Raw genomic sequence first — 26753 nt, 5'->3', positions numbered from 1 at the left:
AGTTAAATTTTGACTTAGCACTCATTTTCATGGATATTATTGTTAGTATGTTACCTTATTTTTCTTCACAATTCTAGCAATTCTCTTTTGAAAAAATTATTTTAATAAAGTGCTTATAAAAATAAGTAGTTTTTAGTCAATTGGCGAAACAGACTTTGACGCAATATCTATTACGGCCTCTTAGAAGAAAAAAAAAACGTGCATCTTTTTAATGATATTTATTAAATTAAATTACCTGATATTCATATCTTAGACAGAGTTAGCGAGCGATGTAATAGGCTACGTCTTTCTTGTCGATTTTCCCCACTTTAACTTCATGAGATAGTGGGATTTGAACCGTTTCTTCCAACTCGTCAAGAAATTAAAAATTGATCTTTTGGTTATTAGTTGACAATGGAAAAAGAATATTATTTAAAAAAAAAAAAAAGACAGAGGAATCTTTTGACTTTCCACACTATTTTATGGATGAGACGTTCAAGGGCAGAAAATGTGTATTAAGATCGATTGTGATGTGATGATTGAGTTTTCTTTATTTTTAATTAAAAAAATTTATTTTGATAGAAAATGAAAAAAATAAATTATCGAGAGTGTCGCCTTCAGAGTTGGACCCTATAATACACAAATATAAATTTATCTAAAACTCAATACAAATATTAAAAATCGAGTGAGAAACTTAAAAAAAATAAAAATAGGAGAAAATGTGTTTTAACTTTTGACAATTCATTCATGTGATACGTTATACTATAGTATAGTTATCAACTTATTATTATTACTAGTTACTACAACATACTATAGTTTTTGCTTTGTCTCACCTTTCGAAATTTTCAACATCTTCTAAAGCAATTCAAATACCCAACAAGAAAAAGGGAGTTTTAATATTGCACTTTTGCACAACAATATAAAATAATTTCACAAATATTCGGTATATTGACATACAATACAAACATTTTTTCTATCGAGAATCAATGAAAAAATTGTGTTACATAGGCTTTTACATATAATTAGTCATATTACAATTTCCATTTTATTTGTTAATTACCAAAATACTCTATACCTAGCATATTTCAATTATTTCCCATTACTTGCGTTTAGTTTTTCCGATTATGTTCATGATTCCAATAATTTTTTTATTCTTTTCTAAAAAAAGTCTACTACGTTTTATTATATATGTTTCGATAAAATTGACAAGGAATCTTTGTATGAGTTCATTATATACGTTTGCTATATATATATATATACCTAACATGGAACTACCAAATCGAATACATACGCATATAGTTTGATTAATTTTCTGCTTTTGTCACCTTTTGAACTTTCCAAAGATATTTCTAACACGGTCTGATATTGTCCGCTTAGGCCCAAGCTTGCATGATTTTTCTTATTAGGTATCTCACACCATCAAAAGTATTCTTATATGTAGTAAATCGAGCATCCCACCATCACGCTGCCATCTTCATACATATCTCGTCGAACTTTGACTTTAATTAATATGATCAATTGTTGAACTAAATCAGCCCAAAGACATTCTCAATTATAACATGGTGTGAGTTATTGTTCTATTCTAGGCCAGACTTGTGCAATTTTTCCCAACATACCTCACACCTTTAAAAGCATCTTTATACTTACATCAAGCTTTGCAAAATATTTTTACCATCAATATGTGATTTTGTTCGCACAATAATAAAAATCTTATAAGTTTTCGTCACCAAAGAAGACCCTATGATGGTCTCAACCTATATCTATACACCAATACAAAAGGTTTATTAATAACCATTTCTTAACTCACCAAGCCATTCGAAGGTTGTGGTAGGACGGTATAAATTCTATTCATCTTTTTTAACTAGAGGTTTCATCAGTTTTAAAGACTAGTTAATAATGAAATCCTTTTCCAACAAGAAATGCTAAAAGCTTACGTAATAAACTTCTGATGTAAATTTAAATTAATCATCCTAGTAGATTTTGAATATATATACCGAATGCTTAACACAATTTTATGGTAGATTAAATTCAACTTAAACATACTTTATCTATTATATTATATATACCATCTAAATTGTAAATAGTGGGATGGACAAACAACATACATAGTTTAATGACAACTACTTTTTCCCAAGAGAATTATGGGATACTAATGACAACCATGATTGGAAGCTAAGCTATAGTTAGGTTTCCACATTAAAGGTAATTGTTTTTAGGAGATTTGGCATTTACACCAAAGTGCATATATGTGAAGAGTCCCACGTCGATTTTTTATGGAATGTTGGCCTTTTTAATACTTTGTCTGTCTATTTCAATTTATATGATATATTTTCTTTTAAATCTGTCCCAAATTAAAAAGAACGACACTTTTTTATTATTAGAAACAAATTATTAAAATTTTACTTTTATCCTTAATGAAATTATTCGTAATCAAACATAAAGAAATAGTCAAGTAGAATTTTAGACCACAAATTTCAAAAGTCTTCTTTTCTTTCTTAAATGCTGTGCCCGGGACTAATGGAGTATGACTTGGACAATTCTTACTTTTCTTTTTGATTTAATCCATCTTTTTTACATGGTAAAACAAGAATCATCCCAATTCTTAAAATCCATGTTGGATCCCATATGAAAGTACCTACGCACCCGACGTAAGGTAAGGTTTGAAGACTTAATCCTTATTTTTTCGAGCTAGCTTTCTGAGTTGAGTTATGCTTATTAAAATTCATTTTATTTTTTTTATACTAAATTTTATTTGGGTATAATATATTATAATATAGGTCAAATCAGTTGTTCTAATTAATAATGTTTATCATAATAAAACATCAAATATAATCAAGTGGAAATTTGTCCACAACAAGCAACAACTTACAACACTTAACTATCTTAACAACCTCTCTAAGGAATAAACAATAACAAGAAACAAAACCGATTTTAATTATTAGGCATTTTTTGTCATAATTAAGAAGGGTAATTATGACTATATTGCATGAATTAAGTTGATAAATGTGCTTAAGAGTTAAGACTAACATTTTCAAATTAAAAAGGCAATAACTTTTTCTAACTTATGTTTAGCATTTTTTAGAAGTTTGTAATTATATTACTTTCTTCTTTTATATACTTTTCTTATTCAAGGGTTTTAATTAATAGTAAGTATTTTATTACTAGTTTGAACTTTTAAAGATAATTTGTTTTAGTTAAGCTCTTAGCATAATTTATTACCTTTGGCCTACAAATTAACTTCCATTTGTTTTCTTAGTTAAGTTTTTCCAAATTTAGGTAAATACTTTTGAAAACATACATAAATTGAACATCTTTTAATCGAACTCTAAATGTTATATTCAAAATTTACTATCAATATCGATTATTATAAAAAGGAATTCAATCTATGGCGTACATATATACAGTTACAATTGATTGTAACTTTTATCCTAAATTATGATATGAATTCAAATTAATCGATCTTCTGAGTTTTAGACTACTATTTATCACTCTAGAATCTCAATACTTGTCCAAATATCTACCTTGGCATACTTATTAAACTAAAACAAAAAAGATAGTGGAATCTATGTTGTTGGGATAAGTAATTAATAAGTATATAAAACATTCGAAAAATAATTATTATAGTTAGAAAGTCAAACAATATAAAATGGACATTAAATTCGATACAGAAATTAGAAACACACGACCACGGAATTATCACTTACTATAATTAGAAATTATACTCTAAAATTGTCCCCTTTTTTTGTTTTCCTAATTATAATATTTGTTCGTGAACTCTCACAACTGGATTGATAACAATTCTCCCTTCGTTCACTTTTACTCGGTTAGTAAAGAAAATCAAGAAATAATTTTTTATTTAGTTAGTTCTCAATTTAATTGTTATAAGATATAGTCATTTTTTAAAACATTGAATTTATTATATTCAACTAATAATATAGTAAAAAATCTCATTTTATTATTACTCCTTAAGAGGTGTATCAAGTTAACACTGAACAAGTAAAAACGAATAAAAAATATTCCTACATTATGACGATATAGAGATTATTTTCAATAGAAACTTCGACTCAGATAATACATAACCAAATCAATAAGAAACGAAAATACGAACAAATGCCGCTTAGGTAATAGAATGTGAACAAGCTTTTAAAGATTTTTAGAAAAAACTTTTTTTATGATCATTAGATCATAATATAGTTGACTCTAAGACCTAACATGTATACAACTGTCACATGAGAAATACAATATTTATAAAATAATTATTTCAATAATTGAAAGTATCATGATAAGTCTGACATTGAAAAAGGACAAATTAAGAAATTCCATACTTGTAACAACTAGGATGGCCCGTTGACTTGAGACTTTATAATTTCACAATAATAAAACTCTTTTTTTTTTTTTTTTTCAAATTTCCATTTTAAAAATAATAAATATAATCGTCCTTGAAAAAAAATTCTTTTGGAATAATGTTAGATTCAAGTCTAATATTTACTCATATATTATAACAGTACTAACATGATATTAGTTTGTCGTTTAATGTTTGTAACAAGTTACAAAAATTTAGATAATAGTTTAACATTTTCTCATAAGATTTTAAATAATAATCTAAAAGTTTACTCATAAAAATTTCCATTTTTTTATTTATAGTCTAAAACGTTCATACACCCCAATAAATAAAAAAATTAGCAGTAATAATATGATATATCGTTATATTATATTTAGCGATAATAATAAATATGCATATTGATAACCAACACTTTATATAAATGATGCTAAAGACTTTAGTGACTTTGAATACAATGACATTAACTAAATTATTGTTAAATATTTTTACGACAATAAATACTTTTATTAAAAAAAATTACTGCCACTAAATATCTCTTTTCTTCCGTTGTTATAGTTGTTGACACCCAATTTTGGACCTCCACAATATATATTAATTATCGAGCTTCTTCAATTTCAAACGAATTAAAATAATTAATTTTATAAAAGTAATAATAATAATATAGTTTGCAAGTTATTTTAACTAGTTCTGTCTTATTTTATAATTTTTAGATAATATATATGTATATAATTATTATATTTTAGGAATATTCAAAAATCGTCTCAAAAAGAGTTTGTTATATATTCAATTAAATTAATTGGGTTTAAAGTATAAGTTATCTATTTTATTAGTTTAATTATTCTTATTTTATATTATTTTGTCTTATGTAATCTTGTTGATTTCAAAAAAGCACATTTTATTTAAGTTGCGTTATTTCAGTTATGGCCATAGTTGTCAAATAATTAGTTTTATAAAAGTAATAATAATAATATAGTTTGCAAGTTATTTTAACTAGTTTTGTCACTTTTATAATTTTTAGATAGTATATTTGTTTTACGTAATTATGTGTATAATTAGTGTTTCTTAAATATTTGAAAATCGTCTCAAAGTGATTTTAATTTTTAGTAAGTATTTTGTTAAATTAGTTTAGTTTAAATTATGGTTATAATTTTGAATCATTAATTTACAATTAAGTTAATTATTTTATTTCGTTAAGATCAAGAAACTCGTTAATTAATTAACGTTAATATATTTTATTTAAATTCTAGCCGGATTCACTAAATCAACTCAATTCGGTTATGTTTTAAATTTCATATGACCATAATTGTAATTTATTTAGTCATCTTGTTTTACCCAATTTCCAACCCAACAACCCATTTTCTCATAACCCAATATCCAGCCCACTTTATTTTTTAACAATCCAAACATACAATACACAGCCAACAACATTAGCAAACAGTATGCTCATTCTTCTTCTTCCTTGCAAGCAGAAACCCAGGAGCAGCAGCCCCGACCCAACACCACTAACCCAATACACATACAATACAGCCATACAGTACCAAAACAGCCCCCTGCCAGCGTCTTCCTCTTCCCTAGACGCAAACCCAAAAACGTCAAAGCAATAACAGTCCGAAATGTCAACAAACAGCAGCTCCCACAGCTTTCTCTGCAACAACCACCCACTTTGACATCTTCATCCGGATATCTTGGGATTTTGGGAGAAATCTCACACAAACGGAGAGCTTTCCCATTCCTTGGAGGAAAAAATTTGAAATTGGGATCGAACTCGAATTCCAATTTTACCCTTTTCCCCCAAAAAAAGTCTGAACCCCTATCCCCTTTCTATAAATACTATCTTCTTGTTCTTGATTAAAGGGGGGGAGAAAAAATTTTCTGGAACAAATTGACTTTACGCTTGAGAAATTTTGAATGCATTTTTAATTCTAGGTTCTAAAAGGGTCTTCAGCTAAAATTGGTTTGATATTTTGATTTTATCGCTCGAGGTTTGAAGTCGGTGTTGAGGTTGTTCTTTGGCTCGTATTGGTCTCAGTCCGCTGCCCTGAGAAAGGTATCATCGCTTCCTTCTGTATTTCGTTTTCAATGTAGTGTCTTATGTGTATTCGGTACCTGTTTTTCTTGTGTGTCTTTGGACAACAAGCTCGAATTCAAAATTAATAAGCTTTGCTTGTGACTCATGTCAGCTATGTTGTCTACATCTATACACTCTGAATATGTTGGCTATGTTGTTTTGTCCCCTCTACTATTCCCCTGCACTCCTAGCTGGTCCTTTAGTTTAGTCGTCAAGCCGCTCTACTCGTCTTGTTTCATTTTCTAACCACCGTAAATCTGTAACTTTGGTTTAATCCTCGACGTCTTGCCCTTCTTTCTTTCACCACAAGTTGATTGAATGAATCAAGACGTCAATATTTCTAGTTCGTTGGACGTCTTTACATTTGCCATTTTGGATGCTTTGGTTGATTGTCTTAACACTTTGATTTGGAATGTTGCTTTTGTCAAGATTCATATTTGGTTGAGTCTTATTTCGGAAAGTTTATAGCTTTAAAGGTTGAGTTCTAATTCATTCTTGTTTGCCTTTAAATGTATGACTCGGTACCGTGAAAACTATGCGGAAGTTTACTATAGTTGCTTGTATACACATGCCTGCTCTCTTCCTTTATTTGAAAGTTCTAAAAAATGATAAAGATCTCTTTTTATTCATATCTGAAGGTCTGCACAACAGTAGTATTTTTGTTAATTTGGGTTATTGATTGGTTCATATCCAAGGGCTTAAGTTCATTTTGTTAATATATGGGTTTGTTTTTCCTTTGCTTAGTTTCATATTATATTTAAAAAGTCTTAAGGACACCAACTCCGATAGATTATTCCTTCCTTGATCGATAGTTGTTTCTTTATGGCTATTGCTAGTTTAATAGCTTAGTTATAATCATCGTCCGGCATTTTGCCTCATCGTGTGAGGTTAGTTCAATTTAAAAAAAAAAAAAACGGATTTTTCTTAAAGGTCATATGCATTTTTTTGTTTGTCTTTGGTAATACATGTAATGAACTATTCACCTATATTTTTGCTCTATTTTTCCTTTCTGTACTCTTTTTTCTTCTTCTTATCATATAAATGTAGATATAGTTTGGCACTAATTTCCATCTTTGTTTTTGTTTTTTTTTAAAATGTGAATCGCCTATCTTCGAGCCTTCAAAGGCTCCTCCTTGTGCATTTCATGGATTGGGCCTTACAGGCCCAATATTCCCCTTTATCGAGTCCAAAAATAGACGACGAACAAGTCACAGGCAGTACAGGGCAGAAAATCAAGCTTTCAGATTTCGGAAAGGCCCAAGGAAAGGGTTGTATACTTGCTGTATACAGTGGTATACACTAGTATACATGAAGAATTTTAATATACAGGTCCAAAATTAGTACAGGTGATCGAAGAGCTGAATTAGGCTGCATACATTCAGTATACAGCCCAATATACACAAAAACGGGTCGAAATACATGCCGTATACAGCCGTATACGTTTGATGTATACACAGATTTAAGTGTGGAAAAGGAGGCAGCAACAGGCCCAGGAGGCCCAAATTCATTTCTCCTTTACCTTTAATTTATTTAATTGATTTTAATTATTGTTTTTTTTATCATTAACTCTAACTTTAGAATTGTTAATTAACTTAATTAAATTCCCCAAAAGATGAGTTATATTCTTTGTGTTGGTTTAATTTTTAATACATTTCATGTTTTGTGTTCATTTATTTTAGTAGTTAAGTATATTGGTCAAAATTTTATATCCTCAATTAAAGTTAAACTTTGGTTCTTAAAAAGAGATGTTCTTTAATGCTTTTCATTTAATCACATTTTCATTCATTTTAAAATTGCTGTAAGTTAAAGTATTTTTCTCAAATAAACTTTAAAAAATGTAATCAACTCTTTTTCAATTAATTGAATATATATATATATATACTTACTTAGTCTTTTCTCAAAAGGTTTAGTCAGTTAATAAGAAATGATTTTCATGTTTTAATTTATTAAATTGGTTTAAAATAAATTAAATAAATTCTAATTAATCTAGTTTTATATTAATATTCTAATCACTTGTTATTTAATTCAAATGTTTCATTTTGGATCTCATCCTCTAAAAAAGTAAAAATGAAATATAAAATGTTCGTTATTTAACTATTCTTCAGAGTTAATTGAATATTGTAAAATATCATATTTTCTTTTATGTTCAACCATTTTCCTAAAAATAGTCAAAATATATTTTAGTCAAGTCGCAGGTCAACCGCATGTTAGCGGGCACTTCGAATGCATATAATTCTGTGATTTCTGTCTTCGTTACTCTTGTTGTTTATGTTGGAATATCCAAATTCCTCTGTTGATCAGAATTACTAATGAATACAATCACCTTCAATTATCCATCATAAGCTATATGAGATGTTGTACGTACGGCCTGTGTGTTGGGTTGAAGTTTGATTGTAAGATATCATATAATAAATCAAGTTTTGATATGTTGAGATAGGTAATTAAATATTAGGTGTATCAAATTATTTAAATTCCATTAAAGATATGCTAAGGGGAGAAATTAAGACTTACCCATAGGTTTGAACTCTAGGAAATTGACTATAGAGTGGAATGAGTTATTGGGTCTAAGCTTGATGTATATAGTAATATGGGTGTCTATAGACTCGTTAACTTATGAATATTCATACTTGATAGATTGGGATCGTTCGAAGGCATTGGAAAAGTAGCTGTTTGATTTCGGTTCTTCGGTGGAGGTAGGTTATGGTTTATTCTATTTGATAGATAAACTCTTAATAGCGATTGATATGCATTGAATGATATTGTGAAGTTCTCTATGTACTTGATTGTGTGATTGTGTGGCTTGGTTGTGTGGTTTGCGATTGGTCTAAAATCCTGAGACCGTGAGATTTATAATCTGAAAACCTCTCTATCGAAGTGATGCCTTGAATAAAGAAGGCTTGATGTAATATTATTAATGAATTGAAAAGTGGTGATAATAAATGATAAATTAATAATATTATTGGATCGGAGTGTCACGACACGGTATTTTTGGATCGGAGTGTCACGTTCCGACACGGTATTTTTGGATCGGAGTGTCACGTTCCGACACGGTATTATTGGATCGGAGTGTCACGTTCCGACACGGTATAATTGGATCGGAGTGTCACGTTCCGACACGGTAACATTAAAGGAAAAAGATATTGAATTAACCTAATGTACTCAATCTCAATGAACGCATTTCCCAAACGAGTGTGATGTGGAGGCATGAGTCCTCGTGTGTGTGCTTGATATTGTGATTGATTACGTACTTGCTTTAACCGTCACTTGTTCATATTGTTGTTTCTTATCACCTGCTAAGTGCTATAGTTGACTTTATACTATTATTCATTGTATATTAGTTTCTATTTAGGGTTGGCCGATGATACCTACTCAGTACATGTTGCCCCGTACTGATCCCTACTTGTATTTTTCTTTGTTTTCCTTTTATGGAGTGCAGCGAGTGTACCAGCAAATTTGACTAGCCCTCAGCTAGCCAGTCTCAGCATATCAGGTTTAAGGGTGAGCTATGCATTCGAGCTTGTGTTGGATTCTCTCGGTCATGACTTGATGTCCATAGTTTTCGGACACAAATTGCGTTATTTCATTTATTTCGGTGTCTTTGATACTCTTAGACTTAGTATTTAGAGATTCGATGTCCTTGATGTGATGACTTTCAGATTTTGGGGATAATATGTAATAGACTTTAGAGGTTTATTTGATTGGTTACTTTAATAAGTTTTGGAGCTTCCGCGTTATTATTGTTATTCGTAGTTGAATTATTGGTATGTGTTGGGGTTTAAATTCATTGGTCTGCCCACTTGGAGGTTAAGTGTGGGTGCCACACACGACTCAATTTGGGTCGTGACAAACTTGGTATCAGAGCGTTAGGTTCGATGATCTCATCACACAAGGACAAGTCTAGTAGAGTCTTGCGGAACGGTGTGGGGACGCCTTTACTTTTCTTCGAGAGGCTATATGACTTTAGGAAAACTTCATTCCTTTTTTTTTTTTTTTTTTTTCCGTGCTACTACTTGAATCCAATTGGTATCTAGGTGATACAAATTGGTATCTGAACTTCTTCACTCTATTTGACATTTGGTTAGTACTAGAGTATTAGAGATTGACATTGCAACACCAAAAAATTATAATGTGTCCTTGGAAATATGTATATTTTCTCGATTGACAAGGCCTATAATGACTAGTGATTTTTTTTATTATGTTCATAAAGTTGAAACTCTCATTCTTCATGGGTATTGGTTATGAAGATGCTTATGATTTCTTTGTTGCTTGTTTTGACCTGCTTCATAAAATGAATATAGTGGAGAGGCTTAGTGTTGAGTTTGTGGCATACTAGTTTCGAGGAGATGCAAAATGTGGTGATAGTATCATGTTGAGTGCCGATTAGTAAAGGCACTACCTATGACTTAAGGCAGCATTGTCTAGCTTCTTCATCCAATTATACACCCAAACTTTGAGCGATATGAGGAGAGATGGGTTTTTTTTTAATATAGAGAAACGGAAGATATGTGTTACAGCCTGTGAGGTCAAATTTTGTACTTTACCTAGATATGTGACAATATGCAAGTAATTTCGTAAGGGACAACTAGAAAATGAACATCATTACATTATAAAATACAGTTAGTAAAGTTTTTATAACATGTATGGGTTGTTTAGCGAGTGATGAAATTAGGTTGCGCTAATTGAGGTTAGGATCTTTACTACGATTTTATAGATTGAATGTATACCAAAGAGGGTCATGATACGACTATTAGAATAATATTGATGCTTACTTGATTAGAGTTATGAAGTGTGTTACTTTTGTTATCGACCTGATCTAAGAAGTAAAACAAATTGCTTGGGCTAGAGGGAGAACAAATCTGATAATGTTTTGCAGTCATTCAATGGGTAGAAATGTGTAAGCTATTTGGGTATGATCTTCTCGATAGGTATGATGCGTGATGGATATAACAGACTTTCACAATGTGGTACTAGTGTTACGTGGAAACGAATACATCATTGTCAAGTGTGAATACTAACTACTTAAGGAGTTATTAGTGGTATGACATGTTTAGCTAATGAGATTCGGTGTTGCTTTCACATTTGAGAAACCAACTAGTTTATTACTACGAACGTTTGGATTGAGCATTATTTTTAAGGAAAATTTTAGTGGTGATCTTTGGTACAATATTAGTACATTTAGGTTGTGAAATGTATCTTGAGGGTTTTTAATGAGGACTGGTGATTTTCTTTTAAACTCCAAAAGAGTAGATTGATACCAAAATGACAAGCTTATGGGTAAAGAAAGTCTCAGTGAGTATACTAGGGTGAAAGCAATTGAAAGTAAGAAAAATGCGTATAAAATTGGGTTAGTCCCTTGAATTTGATTGGTATACCTAAGGTTAAGGTGTCAGGTCGAGGAAAAGGTTCACTTCGTGGTGATGACAAGGGCTAACTGAGCATGATGGTAAAAAGAGTTCGTGAGGAATTGTGATTGGGATGAAACTATATAATTAGGATTTGTTGGTTAAAAAAAAAAAGATAGAAGTAAAATTAATAGTGGGTCACTTTTACCACTTTTAGTATTGATAAGGTATAGAATTAGGGTAATAAATAAATCGTAGAAAAGAAAAGAAAGAAAAGAATATGGTGGCTTCCTCACACAGACGACGGAGAACTAGCAGCAACCAAAAGAACCCACGTGAAATTAGGTAACCAAGATTAAGTCATTATAATTTGATAAGGGTCACACTATTATTATTTTATTATATTGTATGGTGAAATTGAGGGGGAAAGGACTAAATTACTATTTTTTTTATATTGTTGATATTTGATCGGCAGCTATGTGTTGCTGCTGCAATCATTGACATCAAATGATTTAGGCAGAAATTAGTTAGTAATGTGGGATTTGGAATGTATAAATATAGATCGTACGGTTTGAGTTGTTGGAAGAGTGGAGTATAGTTGTGAGTTTATGATGAAATCTTTGTTTGTTAGTCCATGTGAATTCGTGGGAAAATAATTATTTTATGGCTAATTTCGATGGAATGGAGGCAATTGTTAAGGTTTAAGAATATTAGGTGTTAAATTTATATGTGTATAAGTGGATACAAGTTACAACTAAGGAAGAATAAAATTAAGGAAATTTAGTTCATAATTGAGGCTAATGATTGGAGTATTGTTGTTGGATTTTTATGAAGGATATGTAAGGTCGATGGATAGGCGATCAATGATAAGCTAAGATACAGGAATTCATAAAAGTCTTCAAAGTATAAGCAAATATAGATAGATAAGGGCATGGGGTTACACAGTTGGATTTACAATTCAAATTTTTCATTATAAGTCTGCATTTCTGGTGATATGTTTTGTCAAGGTATGAATTTGTAAGATAATAAATGATTGATTGCATCGAGTATCGAGCATTTGAAAGAACTTACACATGATTGGAGTCGGAAAGTTGGTTACTTTTGATTGTTAAAGGATCTAAGGAAGGGTTTCCCTCAGAGTTTTGATTTAGAGTGTGAAGTAAAATGTCAGGGGTTGTTGGTAAAAGGATGAGATCGGTAAGCGAGCTAGAGAAACAAGAGTCTGATATATTGAAGGGTCGAGATATTTAGAATTTTGCATCATGGGAAGAATTTGAGAAAAGTGAAGGAATAAAACCTCTCGTATAAACCCATGGGGTGTAGTTGAGGGTTGTATTGATTTTTTTTCCTATGAGTTTACATATGATTGTGAGATGTGAAGTGGATCGGTACAGACTTACTAGGAATTCATCATTGACTTTTATAAAGATTGAGTTTTGGTTTGGGTGACAAACAATGAGGTATGGAAAATTTAGAGTTTTACGTGGGGTTAGATTGCTCAAATTATGATAGATGACTTAAGAATGATGTACAAGGTGAGATATAATTCTACATTGTTAATAAGAATTTAGAGTTGGATAAATATTACTGTATTAATGGGACTACATAAAATGTTATGACGCGTTACATAAACATTTGATGGTGAATAGAGGTTATGAGATTATAGTATACAGAATAATTTGAGTGACCAAGAATTTTCCTAAGTGTTGGCATGAGGTATGTGATGGTTTAGAATGGTAGCTAAAGCATGATATGTGGAAGTGGTGTGAAGTTGACTTTGGGTGTGATTTAATAGTTTATCTCGATGGAAAGGTACTATCAAATTTGAAATTAGTGCTATTAGACTTGCTTGGGACTCGTATTTGTCATGAAATGCTTATATAGAAAGAAAGATAGCCATAGTTTGAACATGTATTTGATAAGAGTACTTTGATACTATTGATGGTTCGGGAATAATGTAGATGATCAATGTGGTTATGATGTTTTGTTAGTATTAAGAGTGTTGACTTCAGTGGATGTGGGGTTCGATAAACCAAGTATGTGTGCAATTATAATAAGGACTAAATTGGTGATTGTGGGTAGCTAGAAAATCAAAAAGATAGAGTCAGTTGAATGAAAATGTTTGATATGGGCATTATGGAAGGAGTATCTAGAATTATTCGACCTTCGTTATGTACATTCTTATGTGACCACCTACTTCATTCTGGGTGTGGGTTAGAGTATGATTCACTTTCTACGTATGTGTGTGTTTTGCTTCTATAGGTGAGTCCCTAGTAGTGGATCGGGTGTACCGATTCTGTGATTGTCCTCCTAGTAGGGTGGCATCCTTAGTTAGACTTGTCCATTCCAGTTATGGAAGATTTGGTGTTGTTTAGGATAGTTGAAATATACTAGTGATTCTACACGCACAACCCTGCTTATGAGAATTTAGAAGAGCTTCCATGAAAATTTACAATTGTTCGATAGACTTAAGAGTTATCTCATCATTGATATCCTGTTTTGGCTATGTGTGATTGAATGTGAGGACCATTGGGCCTAGTTTTGTCATTCTTAAAGTTTGTCTATAATAGCTACTAATAGAGCATTTCGACAGTGTTGTTAGAGATTCTACATCCTTGGGTGTATCACTCAATGGTGGGTACTTGATCATTTCCATCTTTGGATCAGATGAGTTCGATTCTCCTTGATGATTACTTGATGTCTAAAGATCATATTTTTATAGCTTAAGCTCGAAGAAATATTATGTTGTGAGGCTGTAATCTTGATAAGATCTATGATGGTTTGTGCATTATGAGTGTGTGGTGGTTGGTTCAGGTTCACTTCTCATTGTAATCAATATTGATTAAGGACTATATCATGGTTATGTTAGAAAAGGATTTGTCCCGATAATTGTGTCAAAGTCTTTGAAAACATGTTGCAGACGAGTGTAAGATTAACTTTGGTGGTTATTGGGAATAGTTTTGTTGTTAGTTGAGTTCACATACAACAATAGTTATCATTCGAGTATTGAAATGACCCCATTTGAGGCACTGTGAGGGAGGAGGTATAGATCTCCAAATTGGTTGGTTTGATGGTTTTGAGATGAAAGTTTGGGTACTAATATTTCGAAGAATCGTTGAGACATGTACCCTTTCTTACCCTTGCCGTCTTTTGATCGTTCGAGGACGAACGATGGGTAAATTGGTATCTAATGTAACGACCCGTTTGGTCGTTTTGAGTACTAGAGCTTTTTTATTTCATAAAATACTTTCCGATAGATTTTAAATGGATACTTTGGACTATTCGTAACTACAATTATGAATTTAGTGGGGTAGTTTTAATAATTATTTTAGTTGGTGGTGAAAGGAGATATATTAAAATTAATAGTGGACCACTTTTACCGCTTTTATAAGTAGCTTCATATAATAATTAGGGTTTACTAATTTTGAGTGGTTAATTAAAAGAAAAGAGGGCTTGACTGTTGGGCATAAACGGTAATGGAAAAGGTCGATTCAGGTAACCTAACTTACGCTTTCAATTTGGTTTACATATAATTATCTCTTGGTGGCTGTATGATTAAAGCTCGGTGAATATATAACAATTAGAAACTATTTGATAATTAAGATTGGATAATAGATAGTAGCGTTAGGTTGGGTTGGAGGTGAAACTGTCAGGCAAGAATTTATATTATTATTATAATGTTAGAGGAAAGAGAATTGAGGTGTTGCATCCATATATGTGTGTATATTATATTTTAATGGAAAGTAACTAACTAATTACGTGATTGTGGTTGATATATTTTGGACAGAAATAGTGGATTGACCATGTAACTAAGGGAATCTTTGTACAAGGAATTAATGATGCTATTGATTAGAATAATGATGAGTTAAGAAGGGATAAAAAGGATGAATTGCTAGTCGGAAAAGTCATGCATATAATTCTGTGATTTCTGTCTTCGTTACTCTTGTTGTTTATGTTGGAATATCCAAATTCCTCTGTTGATCAGAATTATTAATGAATACAATCACCTTCAATTATCCATCATAAGCTATATGAGATGTTGTACGTACGGCCTGTGTGTTGGGTTGAAGTTTGATTGTAAGATATCATATAATAAATCAAGTTTTGATATGTTGAGATAGGTAATTAAATATTAGGTGTATCAAATTATTTAAATTCCATTAAAGATATGCTAAGGGGAGAAATTAAGACTTACCCATAGGTTTGAACTCTAGGAAATTGACTATAGAGTGGAATGAGTTATTGGGTCTAAGCTTGATGTATATAGTAATATGGGTGTCTATAGACTCGTTAACTTATGAATATTCATACTTGATAGATTGGGATCGTTCGAAGGCATTGGAAAAGTAGCTGTTTGATTTCGGTTCTTCGGTGGAGGTAGGTTATGGTTTATTCTATTTGATAGATAAACTCTTAATAGCGATTGATATGCATTGAATGATATTGTGAAGTTCTCTATGTACTTGATTGTGTGATTGTGTGGCTTGGTTGTGTGGTTTGCGATTGGTCTAAAATCCTGAGACCGTGAGATTTATAATCTGAAAACCTCTCTATCGAAGTGATGCCTTGAATAAAGAAGGCTTGATGTAATATTATTAATGAATTGAAAAGTGGTGATAATAAATGATAAATTAATAATATTATTGGATCGGAGTGTCACGACACGGTATTTTTGGATCGGAGTGTCACGTTCCGACACGGTATTTTTGGATCGGAGTGTCACGTTCCGACACGGTATTATTGGATCGGAGTGTCACGTTCCGACACGGTATTATTGGATCGGAGTGTCACGTTCCGACACGGTATAATTGGATCGGAGTGTCACGTTCCGACACGGTAACATTAAAGGAAAAAGATATTGAATTAACCTAATGTACTCAATCTCAATGAACGCATTTCCCAAACGAGTGTGATGTGGAGGCATGAGTCCTCGTGTGTGTGCTTGATATTGTGATTGATTACGTACTTGTTTTAACCGTCACTTGTTCATATTGTTGTTTCTTATCACCTGCTAAGTGCTATAGTTGACTTTATACTATTATTCATTGTATATTAGTTTCTATTTAGGGTTGGCCGATGATACCTACTCAGTACATGTTGCCCCGTACTGATCCCTACTTGTATTTTTCTTTGTTTTCCTTTTATGGAGTGCAGCGAGTGTACCAGCAAATTTGACTAGCCCTCAGCTAGCCAGTCTCAGCATATCAGGTTTAAGGGTGAGCTATGCATTCGAGCTTGTGTTGGATTCTCTCGGTCATGACTTGATGTCCATAGTTTTCGGACACAAATTGCGTTATTTCATTTATTTCGGTGTCTTTGATACTCTTAGACTTAGTATTTAGAGATTAGATGTCCTTGATGTGATGACTTTCAGATTTTGGGGATAATATGTAATAGACTTTAGAGGTTTATTTGATTGGTTACTTTAATAAGTTTTGGAGCTTCCGCGTTATTATTGTTATTCGTAGTTGAATTATTGGTATGTGTTGGGGTTTAAATTCATTGGTCTGCCCACTTGGAGGTTAAGTGTGGGTGCCACACACGACTCAATTTGGGTCGTGACAAAAAACATATTTAAGTTATCATAGTTTTTCGAACTTCATATCTAAACTATTAAGAGTGTGAATTTCTATTGAACTATCATCCGATGATTAGCAAAATATGTTCATCTCGACTAATTTATGATGGTGTGTACTACATTTAGTTTTTTGTGTGAAAATTCTATCACGTGGCACTCCAGGTGGAAAATCAATTCCAGCGGGCAAAGCTAAATATATTAAAATTATGTTAAAAGTTAAGGTTAAAATGTTAAAATTTATCACCATATAAATTAATTTATTCTATCCCCACCATCTTAGTCTTGGCCTTGTCTCACTTGTGACGTTGATATCTCCTTGAAAGGGTGGAGTTCAGGATCATATATGGAAGATTTTATGGTCAAACGCGTCTACAAGCTTTTGTAGACAACATTTGTCTAGCAAATGTCTAGGTATGTTTTCCTTATAACCAATAGTTGAGGTGAGAAACTCATATTCTCAATAATTCAAATATGAAACTTAGAACATTAAGACAGTTTAAATCATATTTTTGACCGTTAACTCTTATTTCATTTTCAAAAGTTTAATTATATAAATCTTTTTTGTTCTTCTTTTTCTTCCTCCCATTTTTAGTACCTTTTCATACCATATATAATCATCATCTGCAAACGCAAGCCCCAAATAAGGGAAAATGCACAAGTACCTCCTTCAACTATACATGAAATTCCAGCGACACACATTAACTATACATGAGTCCTATTACCCTCCTGAAGTATTTTTAAGTGTAATAAACACACTTTTTACACAGCCTAAAACCAATATAGCCACTCACATGATGGGAGGTGTTTTACACTCGCCTCCAAGTCATCATTATGTCAACTCCACGTCAATAAATGATCAGATCTATAAAAAAAAATTAGAAAATTTCATTTCATTTGATTCCTTCTTCTTCATTATCAACACCCACTCCATAACCACTAAATCCACTTATTTTAACCATTAAAAATCATAGCAATCACCATGAAAATTATAACCCACCACCAAATTTATCCCTTCACTACCATCGAATTCAATATCTACTATCAATTTTATTTTTCTTTCAATTCAAATAAATTTCATAAAACATGGTCCAAAATCTCCAATGAAGAAACCACCTAAAGTTTGAACTCTGATTCGAGAAGAATTCAAAATTGGGGTCATTTTTTTCTGATTGAATTTGGATTGAGATAAAGGCTGATTGAAGTGAGAAGGGAAGAGATGGAGGGAAGGTGCTATTGATGGAGAACTGAAGCGGCATGGAGGTTTGGTTGGAGTAGGGGTCGGATGTCATATTGTTGGAGAACTGAAGCGCGAGGGGGGGGGGGGGCAGGAGTGGGGGTGTGGGCGGGGCGGGGTGAGGGTTGGGGTAGGGGTATGACATGGATAATTGAGGAGCTAGGGGATGGTCATTAAATTATTTATTTATAATTTTTTTTTAAAAAAACTCTAATTTAAATTATGCTCTTTATATGTTGCCTAAATTAAATTCCTAATATGCAATTTTTTCTCATTAGCGAATTTCAAGTAATTTATTTGAGTAGAAAATGAAAAATAAGAAAAATTCTCTCGATACTATACAAATTAATGAAAAACACCGAAAAGAATTCTCTAACAATTTAAATATGTTGTGAAAAATGATAAAATTTGACACTATTTCATAAAGAAAAAAAAGAAATTTAATTTTTAAAATATATCAATTTAAGTTTTAAAGTTAATTAACTATCTCTACTAATTAATTATAAATTGTCCAATTAAAAATGAACACGTGCCCATATTAATCATAGTTTAATACCTTTTTTTCGTATCTCACATGCCTCTAAGACACTACACACTCTTTGTGCCACGTCAGCACGAAAGGGTGAGTTTATTACACTTTAAAATAATTCGAGGGGGAGGGGGGGTAATAGGTCTCATGTATAATTAAGGTGTGTCGTTGGAATTTCACGTATAGTTGAGGGAGGTACTTGTGCATTTCCCCCAAATAAAGCAAGTTGAAACGCCCACAAAGTTTTACTTTCAAATATTCTAAATACATTTTTCGTCAAAGACCAACTTTTCACATCAAATATATAGCATTATTTTTTTAATTTTCTACCTGACGTCAGATATTTGTATTAGGATTTAACTATATCTGATTTCGCACTTTGCATGGCTCATATTTTTTAATCTACTCTCTCCACAAGGTTCTTTTCTATTTTCGAAAACCAAACCCTAGACTCTGATTAATAATTGAATTTCACCCGCCAAGAATCACAACATGTCTACTACTACTGTATTACTTGTAAATGCATTATACTTTGACTTAAGATATTAACAAAAGATTGGCAAGCATGATAGCCTCAACCCCTCCCTCTAAAAAATATATTTTTGTCTCCATCAAAACAATTTATCTACTCATCATATCTTGCTAAAATTTGACTTCGAAAATTAAATAAGTAAAATAATAAGTAATAGTGAAGTAAACTAAGACAATCATATAATAATTTTTTTTTAATTTCAACCACACTTAACATATCCATATATAAAAAAAATGAGTGACTAAGGAAATATGCCACAATATTTTTCTAAAAGAGAAAATGTAAACAGAGTTTCGAAATATATGATGTACGTTGGAAGTTGGAACTTTTCTAACAAAATATTAGGATTGTTAGTTGGGATTTAAGTTGAATATATATACACAAATATTTATTTGACTTTTTATTATGTGATTACGTTGAATTAGGTATTTTTAGGCAAATTTATCGTTTCATTGAGAATAGTATATGATTACGTTTACTTTTTACTATATACACAAATTGTGATATTTTGTTGTTTTGAGAAAATAGTTTACGTATGTATTTTGATTTACTATTTATATCATGTTATAAAATTCGTGTTTTGATTTTAATTAGAGTAAAAGTATCGTGAATAAACATATCAAGATCACTATAATATGCAGAATTATAATTCAATTATGAGTTTTTAAGTGTATTTATAGTACAATAACATTGATTATCTCTCTTTTGCCAATATATACATCATTATGAAATTCTTCTTTTGATTTTAATTTTATAGAGTAAGCGTTTCGTGATCAACATATCAAGATCAATCATTATTATAACCTATATAGTAAATATTCAGTTATAAATTTTCAACCCGACTGATCTCTAGCATAATAATGTTGATTATCTCTATGTAGACATTGAAGTTTTGCGGGACTCTACAAGACGTGTTCAGTTTCCTTAAAAGGCTTCTCAAAATATCCCATAAACTCTTGGGTATTTTTAAAGATCAAGATCTTGAATATTTCATAAGTTGATGGAATGTTCATATATATGAGGTCAAATCTAAATCATCCTAGTTCGAGAAATACGTCACTAACGCCTCTCGAATCATGGATAAATCTTAGGAGAGTTTAATCAAGGGAGGAGTAGAATTGTACCCGCATATTTATCAATATATTCGTGTTTCTTCAGATTTTATTTGTGTGATTTTTTTTTCATATGTTTAAAATTTGTTGCAAACATCCTCTTTTATGATAATACGATTCTAAAATAATATGCATGCACCTAGATTAATATACGGGACAATTTGTTATAATCGACAAACACAAGTTGTGATAAATAAATTTTGTCTATAGATAAACTTACATTTAATATTTTGGAATCCTAAAATTTTTTAGGGAAATATGAATATGGAAACTCTAAATAATTTCAATTACCCAATTATAACTTTGGATTATAATGATCTCTTATAATAGTTAATGCTACCTCATCTTTCAAGCTTTTCCAAGATTTCTTTATAAAAACAATTAATAACTTTAATTACAATTATCCAAATTAAACTATGTCACTTTTTAAGTATTCACTTAATAAATACTCAACCAATCAAAACAATAACAACAACAACAGTTACAACACATTCCGTATAATTCCATAAGTAAAATTGGTAAAGCGTAAGATATACCCATACCTTAATTCTACCTTGACTCAAAAACAACAATTATAACATATTCAGTATAATTTCACAACTAAAATAATATATTAATATAAAAATATATAAATTCATTTTTTTTTTAAAAAGAATAAAAATAGTGTGGTCAACACTAAAAGTAGGGTGATCCAGTGAAGTACGTGTCTTATAAGAGACTTTTGACTTGCATAAAAAAATAAAAAACCTCTCTGATCATGCCACATGTACAAATAACACATCTTGTGGACCTAATTAGACACGTGGCAAGATCAGAATGGTTCAAATCCTATAAAGAAGGTTAGTAGAAGAATATACGATAAAAAGATGCCATTTTCAAACTCCCTTTAAATACGGCACTAATTCTCCATATTTCTCTTCATAAATACTCAGTTATTACTTTCTTAAGAGAGTTCAGATTCAGTGAAACTAAAAATAAAAATGCAAAATAACCCGAAGTTTGATTTTTAATTTTGGGTATTTTTGTTGGAGATCTTGAACGTAAAAAAAAAAAAACCAAATCCTGAAATTTGGTTTTTTTTTTCTTGATTTTGGTGGAAATTGAAGATAACTCTGTAAGGTTAGTGTAAAGATCTTATCTTTTTTACATTTTGTTAATTTTCTTGTGTTTTTACTCCATGCATTTGTGTTTTTGATGGATAAATAGTGAAAAAATGAGTTCTTGATTGTTTATTATGGTGGAAATGGAGGTTTTGATCAATGGGTATCTGTTTTTGTTCATACCCATTTACTGATTTATCTAAAAATATAAACTTTTTAGCAAATTGATAATTTCTTGATGATTTTTTCAAGATTTCATTTTATATGATTTGGTTTCAGTAATGTTTCAGGATCAAAGAAATTGATTTTCCCCTTTTCTAAACACTCCCAAATGAAAAAGATTGTACTCACTCGGTCACAATTTATGTGACACATTTCAGATAGCGAGATTTAAATAAGTTTATCTTTGTTCGTAAATTTTTCATATATCTTTTAAATATTTTGAATGGTCAATTATTATGTAGTTTACACACATTCATTTTTTTTTAAAAATGAAAATTTCATACGCAAATTTTCGGTGAAACTTAACCTGTTTGATGTAACATGAGGTTTTGTTTCTTCTAGTGTTTATATTTTGATTGTTGAAAATGGGAATCATGAAAGACACTTGAATGGTCCTATATGTATAGTTCTGTTTAGTATACACTGGTTGTGAAAAGTACTGACTTGTCTTCTAGATTTATGGCTCACATGTAGATGTTAGGCTGTTTCCTTTATTTTTTGAAAAGTCTTCACTTTTTTCTAAGAAAAAATAAATAAATACTATCTTTTAAAAAAATATATATGTGTATTCTGCATGACTTCATAGCATGGACTTTATATAAGTAAAACAGGAGTTAACTTGTTTTCTCTTAATTATTGGTCTTTGATAGCAACTTTAAACCTAATTTTTACTAATATCAACCACTCCATATGTTAAAAAAATAACATCACTTGTCAATACTTTTTAAGTAAATTATGTATCTTTGCGATGTAATCATGCCACAACTTTTTGAAGACAACTGTTCGAGAAATAGTCTCTCTATCTTTACAAGGTAGAGGCAAGGCTGAGTTAATGATCTCGGAATTGAGTTATGATTGAACAACTAGTCTCTATCATCTTTTCAAACTCTACTTTTGGGATTACGTTCGGTTTGTGATGATAACATCAGCCAGAATCTCAAGGAATCTGTAAATCCCTATCTGGAAATAACTGTTGTAGTAGTCAGCACTGTATAGCTGATGTGATTTTAAACTATTTTTTCTCAATTTTGACTATAAAAAGCTTAGGTTCTTTATTGATTTCACATATACACTATAGTTTTATAATACTATGTCACAACTTTAGGTCACCAGCTTTGAAAAGTAGCACACATACCTAGTATGTGTCAAGTTAAAACTAATAAAATAAATAGATAGAAAACAAGACTTTTGTGGTCCCCTTTACTTTGTCTTCTTTATCAATAAGTCAATTCTCTACCCCCTGTAGGACAGCTTACAAACTTATTAGTATTAATTATTCAGATAAGCTTTAATTAATGCAAATCCCAAATATCTTCTTGTTTTTGTTATGTTATTTGAGTTTAACTTCTGTGTACCGACAGTGTAAAGCAACAGTAAAAAGTGGGATTAGTAACCTTGAACAATAAGTATGTTACTCGTTAAAACAAGTTAAAAATATACGTTCTTGTTAAAAAAAAAGTATACTATGTTATAAGTGATGTAAGTTAAGTCCTTATAATCTACATAACCTCTTGGTCTGATCAGATTTGATTTATGCAATCCTAAAATACCTTCTTGTTTTGTTCTGTTATTTGAGTTTAGCTTATGTATATTGACAGTGTAAAGCGGGATTAGTAACCTTGAACACTAAGTATGTTCCTTGTTATAACAGGCTAAAAAATGTTTACTATGTTAGTGATGTAAGTTGAATTCTTATAATTTACACCCTCTTGTTGTGTTTTTGCAGGAAGTTTAGTCATGGCGAACGATTTGCAAGTGCTAAATGCACTAGATGTGGCAAAGACACAACTGTATCACTTCACAGCAATTGTGATTGCTGGGATGGGGTTTTTTACTGATGCTTATGACCTTTTCTGCATTTCTATGGTCACTAAATTGCTTGGTCGTATTTACTACCATCATGACAATGCATTGAAACCTGGCTCTCTGCCCCCTAATGTTTCAGCAGCTGTTAATGGAGTTGCCTTCTGTGGCACCCTTGCTGGACAGTTGTTCTTCGGGTGGCTTGGAGATAAAATGGGAAGGAAGAAAGTCTATGGAATGACCCTTATGATTATGGTCATTTGTTCAATTGCCTCGGGGCTTTCATTTGGTCATACACCAAAAAGTGTTATGACTACGCTTTGTTTCTTCAGATTCTGGCTAGGATTTGGCATTGGTGGTGATTATCCCCTTTCTGCCACCATCATGTCTGAGTATGCTAACAAAAAGACTCGTGGAGCGTTCATTGCTGCTGTGTTTGCTATGCAAGGTTTCGGAATTCTGGCTGGTGGAATGGTGGCAATCATTGTTTCTTCAGCATTCAAGGGAGCATTCCCTGCACCAGCATATGAGGTTGATGCTCTTGCTTCAACAGTCTCTCAGGCTGATTTCGTGTGGCGTATAATTCTCATGTTCGGTGCAATCCCTGCTGGACTTACTTATTACTGGCGTATGAAGATGCCTGAAACTGCCCGTTACACTGCCTTGGTCGCCAAGAACTTGAAACAGGCAGCTAACGACATGTCCAAGGTGTTGCAAGTCGAAATTGAAGCAGAGCCAGAGAAAGTTGCAGTTATTTCTGAAGCAAAAGGAGCCAATGAATTTGGTTTGTTCAGTAAGGAGTTCCTCCGTCGCCATGGACTTCACTTGCTTGGAACTGCTAGCACATGGTTCTTGTTGGACATTGCTTTCTACAGTCAAAACCTTTTCCAGAAGGACATTTTCAGTGCAATTGGATGGATTCCACCAGCACAAACCATGAACGCGTTGGAAGAAGTTTACAAGATTGCAAGGGCACAAACTCTAATTGCTCTTTGTAGTACTGTTCCTGGTTACTGGTTCACAGTTGCATTCATCGATAGGATTGGTCGATTCGCAATTCAGTTGATGGGATTCTTCTTCATGACAGTCTTCATGTTTGCCTTAGCCCTTCCATACCATCACTGGACTCTCAAGGATAACAGAATCGGCTTCGTGGTCATGTACTCACTCACCTTTTTCTTCGCCAACTTTGGTCCAAACGCCACAACATTCGTCGTCCCTGCTGAGATTTTCCCAGCCAGGCTTAGGTCCACATGCCATGGAATATCAGCAGCAGCTGGAAAAGCAGGAGCTATGGTTGGTGCATTCGGATTCTTGTACGCTGCTCAGCCCACAGATCCAACAAAGACTGATGCTGGTTACCCTCCTGGCATTGGTGTGAGGAACTCGTTGATCGTCCTTGGTTGCGTTAACTTCCTTGGTATGTTGTTCACATTCTTGGTTCCAGAATCCAATGGGAAGTCATTGGAAGAAATGTCGAGGGAAAACGAAGGGGAAGAGGAAACTGTAGCTGAAATGAGAGCAACAAGTGGAAGGACAGTTCCTGTTTAAGTTTTAGACAAGTTATCAATTAGTATATACTATGATGCAGTTTGAGTTAATTTGTGGTATTTGGGATTAGAAAGAGATGTTTGTTGGTTTGTTATAAGATGGAATAAGCTCTTACCTTTTTTTTATATGTTTGTTTCTGATGGTAATTAAACATTATTACCTTAGTTCTGCAAATCTCAGAAATTCTGAGATTATATAAAGTAACCAAAGGAGGTTCTTTGGTTGTCTATCTCTTTCTATAAAACATTTCTTGACTCTTATCCTTTTGTGTTCTTTCTTCATGTGTAACACAACTTGGTAAAGCTTAATCAGAGATCTCGAGGGTGAGTTACTGGGATATAGTGTATGTCATCTTTGTTAGGGTGGGCATTACCCCTCTAATGTGAGATTTTTAGGCGTGAGTTCAGATTTAGTCAGGCGAGTGTGAGTTACTGGGATATAGTGCATATCATCTTTGTTAGGGAGTGCATTACTCATCTAATGTGAGATTTTTAGGCGTGAATTCAGATTTAGTTGGGCTTCAATGTACTATTAAAAATGGAAAAATTGTATGAAATAGCAAATTATTAATTCAAATTAAATTTTATTGCCATAGTTTATTTTTATTTGTAATTCGCAGCAAACATTCCATTTTTTTGCCATCTAGTTCGGTATACAATTAGTCATTTTCGGTATACAATTACCCATTCGATATACAAATGTATAAAATGTGTCTGTGTTTGTATAAAGCGAGAGAAAAGTGTATATACAGATACATATAATTTCATCCAATACACTTATAATTATACAAATACAAATCTTATTATACAAATTACAATGTATAAATGAATTTATACAAAACTGAACAATTTGCATAAAATTGGATGTTTGTAGCGAATTATACAAATCAAAAGCTCCATAACAAATATAAAATTTGTTATGGAGCGCAATTATGCAAATTATAGCTATAACATACAAATATGATTTTTATGTTTGCTATATGTGAAAGTTGCTCATTAAAAATTGGTAAACTTTCTTCCTTCAAAGAGAAGTCATGTTAAGCATATCAATAGCTATAATATGATCCCAACATTGATGGTGGTAGAAGTGACTATTAAGGAGTAATAACTTGCTAGTGAGATAAAAGGATTGTTCGAGATCATATAAGAAAGATAAAATAATTCACTCACAATGGGTGAGGGACTATGACACCCTTTGCATGCTTAGGATCGGACATAAACGGAACTTAGAACATAACATAATAGCTTTTGCTCAAATTTTATGTTTATTCACTAAATATTCATAAATATTGAACGCGATGCAAGTTTTCATTGTATGTTTTGAGCCGCAACGTCTGATAAAAAAATGAATAAAAAAATGAA

The 26753-nt window shown here is 31.8% G+C and overlaps 2 protein-coding genes across 4 annotated transcripts in view; one reads left to right on the top strand and one right to left on the bottom strand.

Moving 5' to 3' along the window:
- LOC125825643 (germin-like protein subfamily 1 member 7) overlaps positions 1-26753 on the bottom strand; it is a 318424-nt gene that overhangs the window by 22842 nt on the left and 268829 nt on the right. The window lies entirely within an intron of this gene.
- LOC125825618 (low affinity inorganic phosphate transporter 1) lies at positions 21649-25650 on the top strand. 2 transcript variants are annotated; one of them, XM_049504941.1, is made up of 2 exons: positions 21649-21835; positions 23765-25650. In XM_049504941.1, exon 2 carries the CDS (start codon positions 23776-23778, stop codon positions 25390-25392), a length of 1617 nt encoding a protein of 538 aa, XP_049360898.1. In that variant the 5' UTR covers positions 21649-21835; positions 23765-23775; the 3' UTR covers positions 25393-25650. The 2 variants fall into 2 exon arrangements, with proteins under 2 accessions (XP_049360898.1, XP_049360899.1); XM_049504942.1 differs by lacking the exon at positions 21649-21835 and adding an exon at positions 23410-23444.

This window comes from Solanum verrucosum, unplaced genomic scaffold, assembly GCF_900185275.1.
Source record: "Solanum verrucosum unplaced genomic scaffold, falcon-dt-bn FXZP01000298.1, whole genome shotgun sequence".
Lineage (NCBI taxonomy): Eukaryota > Viridiplantae > Streptophyta > Magnoliopsida > Solanales > Solanaceae > Solanum > Solanum verrucosum.
Note: the sequence above shows the minus strand (reverse complement) of the source record. Positions and strands in the feature narration are given on the sequence as shown.

What these genes read in the sequence shown, in the direction of transcription:
- LOC125825618 (XM_049504941.1), top strand. Translation starts at nt 23,776, where the DNA reads ATGGCGAACGATTTGCAAGTGCTAAATGCACTAGATGTGGCAAAGACA.